The sequence below is a fragment of the Urocampus carinirostris genome, chromosome 8 (assembly GCF_059441175.1).
Source record: "Urocampus carinirostris isolate Australia breed hairy pipefish chromosome 8, RoL_Ucar_1.0, whole genome shotgun sequence".
NCBI classification, from domain to species: Eukaryota; Metazoa; Chordata; class Actinopteri; order Syngnathiformes; family Syngnathidae; genus Urocampus; species Urocampus carinirostris.
The window spans coordinates 2088791-2100439 of NC_142356.1; the positions used below are offsets into that span (position 1 = coordinate 2088791).

The 11649-nt window shown below is 46.5% G+C and overlaps 1 protein-coding gene across 1 annotated transcript; it reads left to right on the forward strand.

Annotated features, from left to right (window-relative positions):
- Positions 1 to 1512: 1512 nt before the first annotated feature.
- Positions 1513 to 6647, forward strand: LOC148360455 (sodium/calcium exchanger 1-like). Its single transcript, XM_088342964.1, has 10 exons — positions 1513 to 2864; positions 2939 to 3045; positions 3354 to 3374; positions 3459 to 3476; positions 3543 to 3557; positions 4396 to 4467; positions 4537 to 4655; positions 4742 to 4841; positions 5114 to 5380; positions 5701 to 6647. Exons 1-10 carry the CDS (start codon positions 1528 to 1530, stop codon positions 6075 to 6077), a joined length of 2433 nt encoding a protein of 810 aa, XP_088199090.1. The 5' UTR covers positions 1513 to 1527; the 3' UTR covers positions 6078 to 6647.
- Positions 6648 to 11649: the final 5002 nt, after the last annotated feature.

An 11649-nucleotide genomic window follows, 5' to 3' on the forward strand; every position in this document is an offset into this window, starting at 1 on the left:
TCAAGAGCCTTCAGAGAGTGCAAAATGCTCCAGCGAGGCTTTTAACTAAGTTTGATCACATGACCCCGATTTTAGCTAACCTGCATTGGCTCCCTGTTAGCTTAAGATGTGATTTCAAGGTTCTGTTGGTAGTATACCAAATCATGCATGGACTTGCTCCCTCATATCTTTCAGATTTAATTACCCCATTTGTTCCTGAAAATGCTGGTCTACTAATGATCCCAAGATCCAAGAAGAAATCAGCTGGTTCTCGAGCGTTGTCCATTCGGGCCCCGGTCCTGTGGAATGGTCTTCCCCCCTGAGATTCGATCTGCAACCTCAGTGGGAATGTTTACATCTAAGCTTAAAACACACTTCTATTTTATAGCATATAAATAACCTATATTTTATGTTGACAATATCTGCGTATTATTTGCCCTCATGTAGGTTTTAGATCAGGGGATGGTGTCATAATAGTCTGTAGTTTGCAATAGTCTTTGATCTGTGCAGCCCTTTGAGACTCTGTGATTAAGGGCGTCACAGATATACATGACTTGACATACAAACCCCTTACTTGGTTGACATTTTTGACAGGTTGTTTTTCAACATACTTTATTGACTGTAGTCCCGTCATTTTTTTTAAACTCATGTGGAACACTCCTCCTGGAAAGAAACCGAAGACTTGTCATCAGAAAAGGTTGCTCCTCCGTCCGAAGCCGTCACAAAACACGAAGCGCTTTATCGTTCCCAGCTCACTGGGACCCCAGCATCGGTGTTTGCTTGTTTCTTTGCCTTGTTTGGCTGCGATTTCCCCACAGCGCACGGATAAGCCATTGCCTGGCAGCCGTCTTTAGAACCTTATCTCCTCATTTAAGAGCTCTTATCAGGCTCCCGTCCCTGTCGCCATCCCCAACCTTGTTCGCTCCCACAACGCCGCCTACACGTCCACATTTTGCTCATGAAGGTCACTCGCAACAGGACACTTATAGCCGGGGCTTTCTTTGTCCACCGTTCACTCAAATACCGGTGGAAGGTCCCTCTTGGTGACAGCCGTTGATATTGTCTGGATACTTTAGTCTTTGTCAGCTTTTCGTCTTCTGTCGGTCTTCCTCTTGACTCCGGTTTTTGGTTCGACTTGTGAGATCCTGACAAGGTATCTAAAAATATTTTCATGAGTTTGAAGTCGACTCCAGAAGGGCAATAAGGAAAGCATCGGCTTGGTAAATACGAAGTCAGCGATTGGTGACTGGTCTTTGTCTCCGACAGACCGTCAGATAAACTCTAGCGATGCCTGGAGCCCGGACCGCCTCCCAGTCCCTGTTTTGGCTGGTCCTGATCTCGACACGGACGGTCTCGGCCACCGCCGCTAACGACACGCTACGCAACAACAGCAAATGCAGCGGAAGCACCGACTGCAAGGACGGCGTCATCCTGCCGCCGTGGAGACCGGAGGACCCCGGCCTCCGGGACCGGATCGCCAGGGCGACCATTTATTTTCTGGGTTTAGCTTACATGTTCCTGGGAGTGTCCATCATCGCCGACCGCTTCATGGCCTCCATCGAGGTCATCACGTCTCAGGAGCGTCGCATCACCGTCAAAAAAGCCAACGGGGAAAAGTTCACCGCCACCGTTCGCGTCTGGAACGAGACGGTCTCCAACCTGACGCTTATGGCGCTGGGGTCTTCGGCGCCGGAAATTCTGCTTTCCGTGGTGGAGGTCTGCGGACACAACTTCGACGCCGGGCAACTGGGGCCTAATACCATCGTGGGCAGCGCCGCGTTCAACATGTTTGTCATTATTGGACTTTGCGTTTACGTCATCCCTGACGGCGAAACCCGGCGGGTCAAGCACTTGAGAGTCTTTTTCGTCACGGCCGCCTGGAGCGTCTTCGCCTATACGTGGCTCTATCTCATCCTGGCCTACTTTTCGCCGGGCGTGGTGGAGATCTGGGAAGGGCTCCTGACGCTCCTTTTCTTTCCCGTTTGCGTTAGCTTCGCTTACGTGGCCGACCGCCGCCTCCTGTTCTACAAGTACGTGCACAAGCGCTACCGAGCCGGGAAGCGCAGGGGGGTGATCATCGAAACCGAGGGCGATCCCGAAGAAAAGCAGTCACGACACCGAGAGCCGTCTGATGCGGAGAGGGGCCTGTTCCTGCCTTTGCAACTGAAAAATTCCGTCCAGGAGACGGAGATGCAAACTGAGATAGCCACAAGTCACACCGCAGGGCACCACTACACCTCCCAGATGACGGCAGCGACCGTCTCCAAACAAGAGTCGGTTCCACAATATGATCGGACGCCAGGTAGTAAGCAGTCCGCGATGGTCTTCTTCCACCCGGCGAACTACCGATGCTTGGAGAACTGCGGCAGCGTCACGCTTAATGTACATCGCGCCGGAGATCTGAGCTCGGTCGTCGCGGTGGACTTTCAGACCCAAGAAGCCACCGCCAAAGCCGGTTCGGATTTCTGCTTCACGGAGGGCACTTTGCTTTTCCGAGTCGGCGAGACGCAAAAGGAAATCCTTATCGACGTCGTCGACGACGACGTCTTTGAGCAAGAGGAGCACTTTTTGGTCCACTTAAGTGACGTAAGGGTCATGTCTAGCGGTGAGGGGACGGACTCGGACCGCCGGCCAAAGGTAGTTCCTCCTCACACGGCCACGGTCACCATCTTTGACGACGACCACGCCGGCGTCTTCGCCTTCGAGGAGCCTGCGGTGACGGTCGGCAAAAGCGACGGCGCGATGGAGGTTAGGGTCCTGCGAGCCCGCGGAGCTCGCGGAGCGGTGGCCGTGCCGTACAGAACCGTGGAGGGGAGCGCCAAAGGGGGCGGCCGAGACTTCGAGGACACTTGCGGCGTCTTGGAATTTGACAACGATGAAATCTGGTACGTGTAAAGCCATCCGTTTGGGGTCAGGCTCTCTTCTGATGTTGACGGTGGTCTCGCTGTTTGTGTTTCAGGAAAACCATCCGTGTCAACATCAACGACGATGACGAGTACGGTAGGAACAAAACCTTTTGGGTCGAGATCGAGGAGCCGCGACTGCTGGAGATGAGCCGCAGGAAAGGTAAGAGTCTGGCCTGATGAAACAACTATGCTCCTGAGCAGACAAAAACCTAAAACAGCTTGTGGCATAAGCCAATGAAGAAATTGCAAAATTGTCTCTCACTGGAACTGTCTTCATGACAAACACCAATTCTTGGTTTTAGGACCGTTGTTTGCTCCATACGATGATTTGAAAGCACTGAAAGATGTCGGGACGATCTTCGGTGATCGTTGTTTTGTTTCCAAGCTAGCATGTTAGGATATCAGGGGCTTTTTGGCAAAATTATAATCTTGTGTCTTTTCCCTTTTCTCGGGGGACAACGTCTTCAGCCGTCCTGCTTCGGGAAATCGGTAAGACGCTTTCAGAGATTTTTTTTGTGTTCTCATTTAAAAAAACTTGAAACTCAACAGCATCCGTGTGATTTGTTTTGTCAGGTGGATTCTGGCAAACAGGTGAGTCAAAGGATAACCACAGCGCCATGTCCGCCCAATCACTAACGCGATGCTTTGTCTTGACAGACAAACGATGGTTGGGTAAGAGCACCGATTGGTCGTCGCGTCTCCTCCCCTGTCCTGGTGCACTTTGGCTCGTCCTCCCTTAGACCAGGGGTGTCAAACCGACTTGTTCTCTTGGGCCCGATTCAGACTTTCTGTAGTCAGGCGGGTGGGATCGGTCAAAAAATGTCAACTCCAAATTGTTAGTTCTGGTTTTCAGTCTTATGCTGCCAAAAGCAACCACGACTTGACCCACCTTGGCCCCATTGCGGTCCGGCCGCCATTGGGACCTAAATCCACTTGCTGGGTATGCAACACCTCGCCCCCCCCATTTGACAAGAGGCAAGGGTTTAAAGTCTCATCTCATTAGCTACACCGCTTATCCTCAGTAGGGTCGCGGGGGTGCTGGAGCCCATCCCAGCAATCATCGGGCAGTGGGCAGGGGACACCCTGAACTGGTTGCCAGCCAATCGCAGGGCACACGGGGAAGGACAACTCACTCGCTCATTCACACCTAGGGACAATTTGGACCGGGCAATTCACCTGAAATGCATGGTTTTTTTGGAATGTGGGAGGAAACCCACGCAAGCACGGGGAGAACATGCAAACTTCGCACAGGAAGTCTGGAGCTGGATTTGAACCTACGCAGGAGGTTCCCAAGACATGAACTGTGCCACACATGCGCTAACCACTGCGCCGCCGTGCTGCCTGGTTTAAAGTCTGATTCGGATTTTTAAATGTACACCCTGCGATTGGCTGGCAACCAGTTCAGGGTGTTCAATGGATTTCGAACCAACCTGCCGGGCGTACGTTTGACATGCCTGCTTTAAGGCCTTTCACCTCCGATTTGCTTTTTGACGGCGACCTTTCCTGACAGGCAATGAGCCGGTTTACCGAAAGCTTCAACAACAGGAAAAATACGATCCATCTCGCGTTCTCACCATCTCCGGTAGGCTCTGTCCACATTTGTCCAAGTTTTTCCGTGTCTAATGACGCCAACGGATGTTGTTCTCAGGAGCGGCTGAGGACTCTGGGACAAGAGAAGCGGAGGAAAGACAGGTGGCGCTGTTGGGTCGACCCGCGTTGGGCGAGCACACCAAACTGGAAGTTCTCGTGGAGGAATCGTACGAGTTCAAGGTTGTGGTCCCGCAACCAATCTTCCGGCGTGCGTTTCCTGAGGTGCCGTGGCAGACGAGTAACATCACGGTCGTGTCTCTGCCCAGAGCGCCGTGGACAAGGTCCTGAAGAAGACCAGACTGGCCGTGCTGGTGGGGACCACATCGTGGAGGGAACAATTTACAGAGGCCGTCACTGTCAGCGCTGGTGAGCCTAAGAACCCAGACAAAATGCTTCAGGAGTGGCCGACCCGGTCCTCGAGAGCTGTATGCCCTCCGTGTTTTGGAGGTTTCTCTTCTCCAACTCAGCTGATGCACATCTTCAGCTTGTAAGCAAGCTGTGTGGGAGCTCGATAAAAGTCCAGGTGATTGGAATCACCTCGATTGGAGCAGAGAAACTCATGCGGCTCTCAAGCACCGGGTTGGCCACTCCTGGTCCAGTCTAAAAGCGGACTAGCCATAAAAGTCTGCGTATTCTAGGCGGCGACGACGACGACGAGAGCAAGAAGCCTCCCACGGCGCTAGACTACGTCCTGCATTTCTTGACTGTCTTCTGGAAGCTCCTGTTCGCGTTGGTCCCTCCCACCGACTACTGGAACGGTTGGGCCTGCTTCACGGTTTCCATCGCCGTCATCGGCCTCCTGACGGCCGTCATCGGGGACTTGGCCTCGCACTTCGGCTGCACCGTGGGTCTGAAGGACTCTGTCACAGCCGTTGTCTTCGTGGCGTTGGGGACGTCGGTGCCAGGTAGGTTATCGCCCGCCGTGTAAATAATTTGGTTCCACTTCCTGACTGTGTCTCTTGGCAATGTAAATGACTTGCTTATCCTGTGGCTTTTCATATGACATGGGAGTTCCAACTTGGTCCCTGACTCACATGATCTGTAACCATACAAACGGCATGCTTACGACTACTTGCTAACGAGACATGCTAAAGGCTACATGCTAATGAGTAGAAGATAACGAGTCACGTTAACAACTGCCAGAGACCAGCCCCAACTTTCACGATCCACCCGGGAATCGGCTCGTTCACATTGTCGACAGGATCTCGTTGGGTTTTTTTTTCAGATACCTTCGCCAGCAAGGTGGCGGCGACACAAGACCAGTACGCGGACGCCTCCATCGGAAACGTGACGGGCAGCAACGCCGTCAACGTGTTTTTGGGTATCGGCGTCGCCTGGTCTATCGCCGCCGTCTACCACTACACCCAGAACCAACCTTTCAGGGTGGACCCGGGAACTCTGGCCTTCTCCGTCACCCTCTTCACCATCTTCGCCTTTGTCTGCATCGCCGTCCTCCTCTACCGGCGCAGACCCGAGATCGGCGGGGAGTTGGGCGGTCCGCCCATAGCCAAGGCCGCTACTACCGCTCTTTTCTTCAGTTTGTGGTTGGCGTATATCGTGCTGTCCTCGCTGGAGGCCTACTGCCATATCGAAGGATTCTGATATTTCTCCGTGTCCTTCTCGTTAAAATGCTTTTCCACGACATGTCAAGTCCCATTTCTTTGTTTGGCCCTTAATCACGGAATGTCTCAAAGGACTTTTCAAATCCATGCAATCAGGATTCAGGGCTAACCACTCTACTGAGACAGCCCTGATTAAGGTAACCAATGATCTTCTACTGGCAATGGCGCTTCATCACTCTTGCTGCTGGTGGACCTAAGTGCTGCTTTTGACACTTTGGACCGTAATATCTTACTAGAACGGTTGGAAAAATGGATTGGTCTCTCAGGAACCGTCCTCTTATGGTTCAGATCCTACCTCTCAGATAGGATGCACTGTGTTAAATAGGGTGAAATTACATCTGAGCCCTTTAGAATAGAATAGAATAGAATATACCTTTATTGTCATTGTTACAAAATGGGTTAACATATTGTGACATCGAAATTGGACATGACACTCCAGTTTCACACATTCACAGTGAGGTAAAAAAACCAAGAAGATAAAGGAACAGAGAAGATAAGGTTATAAAACAAGGAGGATAAGGTTTTAGTTATAATTTACACAAAATTTAAACAAGAAATGTTGGATGTCACATACAGTTTGGTATGTGGTAAGGGTTTGTGCAATATGCATTTGGTGCAAAAATAGTCATCATAGTGCAAAAAAATAGTCAACATTGTGCAAGGTGAGCAGTAAACATAGTGCATTCAACATGTGCAAGAGACATAGACATGAGTACCATTTTAAGTTCGTATGAGGTAGTGTTTTTGCAAGAGTTTTTCAGTTTTTTTGTGCGGTGTCTGTTTAGGGTGGCAATGGCTCTGGGGAAGAAACTGTCTGAGTCCTGTAGCGCTTACCGGGAGGCAGCAGGTCGGAGAGGTGGTGGTCGGGGTGAGAAAAGTCCTTGATGATATTTTCTGCTCTGCTGAGGTAGCGAGAGCAGGCAATGTCCTCCAGACTGGGCAGAGAGCAACCGACGATTTTCTGGGCTTTAGTGTTACCTGTGGTGTTCCGCAGGGTTCAGTACTCGGCCCCCTTCTTTTCAGCATTTACATGCTTCCATGAGGTGATATTATTCGCAGGGTTAATATCAGTTTTCATCGCTACGCAGATGACACTCAACTACGTCTTCCGATGGAAGAATCTGACACACTAAATTGTAGAAACTTGGAGGCCTGCCTCACTGAGATCAACAATTGTAATATCACCCAGAGTGACTCAGTCAAAAATTGAGGTGTCATATTTTACCCCGATCTGTCCTGTCAAACACACGTTAAGAATATTACTAGAGAAGCTTTCTTCCCTCTTCGCAACATTGCTAATATTCGCCCTATGCTGTCTCAGTCGGATCTGGAGATTATTATTCACGCTTTTGTTACCTCCCGTCTCGATTGACTTGACTGCCCAAGCCACCATGACACCATCCCCTGATCTAAAATCCGCTCAAAACCTTATCATGAGGAAAATGAAGAAAGTGGTAATACCCCTTTCAGGTAGACCAAGGTGTAATAGATATAGCATTTGGGTCACAGTACATAAAATGTAGTCAACATCAATAAAAACGACGCAGGCCGGTCCATGTATACGTTGACATGCTTCAGGACCAGGCGGTGGTCCCCTGATTCATCTCCATACGTCCTTCTTCCTCGTTTCAGCACCAGCCAGGTGGCTGAAAGAGAAGTAGTAGGTGGGCATCAATCATAAGTGGGCCTTAAGTCTAGATTTAAAGACTTCCACTGAGGTTGCAGATCTTATCTCCGGAGGCAGAGCGTTCCACAGCCCAGATGGAGAATACTCTTGAACCTGCAGATTTCTTTTTGGCTCTTGGAGTCACAATTAGGTGTGACTACCGGTACTTCGAGAGGAGGCTCCATGCAGAAACATAGGGGGAAACTAAATGGGAGAGATAAGAGGGTGCAGGTCTCTGCAATCATTTGTATGTTAGCAAGAGAAGCTTAGTCGCAAGTGAGCTAAAACGGAGTTCATACGGTCAACCTATCTTCGTCCTAGACTTTTGATGCGAGACATCAGCGAGAGGTAATAAATCTCTGCTTCTGATTTCAACAGCATGGAGCGAATCTCAGCAATATTAGAAAGGTGGTCCATATCACCCTAACCCAGAAGAGCAGCCATCTTGGTGTCGAGAGGATTCAGGAACTCTGTGAGGGCCACGCGGCAAAGCTTTCTAAAATGTTTGTGTCTTGATGTGCTTTGGAGGGAAAGACTAAGGTCAGTCTGTTTGTGATTGGTTCCTGGAGAGTGTTAGGAAATAAACTATTAAAAATGTAGCGTTTACCAAATTGTTGGAACGAGTTATCTGAGTCCATTAACCAAACACCACCAAACAATGCGCGCTCCTTTCTTTTTGGGAAAAGACGGACAAGAGAACGCACGGAGGCAGATTGAATTTCTTAAACAAATTCACTCGCTCTGTCTCTTTTTCTCTTTCATTGTTCCTTTTTGTCTCTTTCTCTCTGTCTTTTTACCTTCTTTTGCTCTCTCTTCATTTTTTCCTTTACTCTCTCTCTCTTGCTTTCCCCTTCTGTCTTTCCCCTTTCTCTCTTCCTCTCCTCCGCTCTCCTCTCCTCTTTTTCTCTCTTTCTATTTCTCTTTGGATTTCATTCTTTCTTTCTTTCCCCCTCTCTCACTATTTCTGTTTTTATCTCTCTCTGTTTCACTCTGTCTTTTTTTCTCTTTCTTTGTTCCTTTTGTCTCTTTCTCTCTGTCTTTTTACCTTCTTTTGCTCTCTTCATTTTTTCCTTTACTCTCTCTCTCTCTCTCTTGCTTTCCTCTTCTGTCTTTCCCCTTTCTCTCTTCCTCTCCTCCGCTCTCCTCTCCTCTTTTTCTCTCTTTCTATTTCTCTTTGGATTTCATTCTTTCTTTCTTTCCCCCTCTCTCACTATTTCTGTTTTTATCTCTCTCTTTCACTCTCTCTGTCTTTTTTTCTCTTTCTTTGTTCCTTTTTGTCTCTTTCTCTCTGTCTTTTTACCTTCTTTTGCTCTCTTCATTTTTTCCTTTACTCTCTCTCTCTCTCTCTTGCTTTCCTCTTCTGTCATTCCCCTTTCTCTCTCCTCTCCTCTTCTCTTTTTCTCTCTTTCTATTTCTCTTTGGATTTCATTCTTTCTCTTTCTTTCCCCCTCTCTCACTATTTCTGTTTTTATCTCTTGTTTCTCAAGCTCTCTCTCTCTCTCTGTCTCTTTTTTGTCCCACCCTCTCTACCTTTCTCTCTCTATCTTTCTCTTATTTCTTTCTCTCTTTTTTTTCTTTCTCTGTAATCTACTAAACCGGCCCCCGAGAGAATGTTTGTTCTATCGTGTGGCCCCAGAGCTTAAATGAGTTTGACACCCCTGACTTAGACAATGTAGAGACTGTAAAAATGCTGAAAAGTCAATTCAAACATACCTAAATTCGTTCGAATAAAAATGTTTCTTTTTTAATAGTATTGATGTGATGAGTTAAAAGAAAATGGCGTCACACATTTATGACTGTAATTGCAGTGACACATTTCAAGATTTCAACCCCCAAAATTCCAAAAAATGGACTTGTTGATCATTTTAGGACGGCAAAATGTGATTTTCTGCTTGATGTCACACACATTTCTTCTTCTTCTTTAAATAAAAGCTCTTTTGTGCCTGCTGATGACAACTGCTACCGGAATGAATCCTTTTTTTCAACTGGACATTGGATTCGGAAGTGCGCCCCCTATTTCTCTCCTATTTCTTTCGTATTTTTGTCGGATTTCCAGAGTAGGATTTTCTTTGTAATTTCGAAGTTTTTCGTTGTATTAACAGCAACTTGACGAGTTTAGTGTATTTCTAGTATTACCGTGTATTTTGGTACTATATCCGTAATAGAATTTTTGTAGTACATTATGACTGTGGTTTTATTTTGTAGTATTTTTGTAGATTTTTTTTGTAGTATCGCCGTATTTGTATATTTGCAGTATTTCTGGAGTAATATTTTTCAAGTAGTGTTTTGTAGTATGTAGTAGTATGTGTGTAGAAGTCTTTTTGATATATTTTCAGATGACTCATTTTGAATATTCCCATAGTAGTATTTTTGTAATATTACTGTAGTTGAATGTTGTGGTATTTTGGGGGTAATACAGCTGTAGTCGTTATTTGTATTATAGTATTATTGTATCGTGGTATTTATGTATTTTTTTTCTTTACAGAATTATTCCATAGACAGACTGAGGAGATCATTTCTTACTCATGCCATGAGGCTCTTGAACTCCACCCGGGGGAGTAAAAGCCCACATGAAACCCCACCCACACATTTGCATGTGACCCTATATTTATTACAGTGTGTTTTTTCCGTAGGACTATTTAAATACTCTATATCAACACCTTATATTGGGTATTTCTGTATTCTATATCTTTTATTTTATTATTTCATTTTTCAACACAAGGATACTGCTGAAAGTGTGAATTTCCCTACGGAGATGAATAAACTATCTATCTAAAATATATATATATATGGGGACTCTGTTTTAAGCACTATATTTGAAATGTAGTTTTGTAAGTACTTTGTAGTGTTTATGTAATATTTCTGTAGAACTGTTTCTGTTGTCGGAGGCCCCCTAGTGGTGGCGGGGCCCTAAGCAGCTGATTGGCTGGCTTATGCCTTAGGTCGCAAATAAATAAATGGATAAAAGAACATCGTGTTTAAAGGTAGAACAAAAACGTCAACATTTGTAAAATAATTCCACCCTATAAACATTTGTATGCTTGTTTTTAATGGTTTTCCACGTGATTCAATATAAAGTTTAGGCAGCTGAGTGCTTAAGGTGTCTGCTGCACAGTTTGGAGATTCTCAACGCTTGAAACGAAATGATTTGAATGCAACACAAACTTTTTCTTCTTCTTCCCTGTTTTTTTTTTAAATTCCTTTAAAAAAAATCTCATTGTGTTTATTTTTTCCTAACTGTTCCTTTTTTCTTTTTGTTCTCTATTTACTTTTTTTCCTTTGTTTCTTTCTTTTCTTTTTTCTGGCTTTTTTTCTGAATTTTTCCTTACTTTTTTCTCTTCCTTTTGTTTCTTTTTTTCTCAGCTTTTCACTACTTTTTCATTTTGGTATTTTTTTTCTCTTTTGTTCTATATCCCCCCTTTCCTTTAAGTCATTTTGTGCACAATTTTACATACCAGTAATATTTGGTCGTGTAGGGATGAAAGAAGCAAAAACAACCCGAAGAGCCGTTTGGGACCCGAAAGAGCCGGTTCTTTTTAGTGAGCCGAGCCGAAGAAGCCGGTTTTCGAAAAACTCTACTGACTTTACTCAACTTCGTTCTACTTCGACCTTGACTTCCAAATACCGCATTTAGAACTCAACGTCAGGGGAATCCTTGTATTTTGACCTTCATGCACTGTAGCTTTGACCTAATTCACTTTTTAATGAGCAATTTGGAGCCCTGATTTTTGTGAGCTGGCTAGATTTTCTTGTGCGCAGAAAAGCTCTGGGCAGTGCGCAATTGCGCACGTGCGCAGCTTAGAGGGAACATTGGTGTTACCCGAGATGGGCTCCAGCACCCCCGTGACCCTCTTGATGATAACGGCGAGAGAGATGGACGGACGGA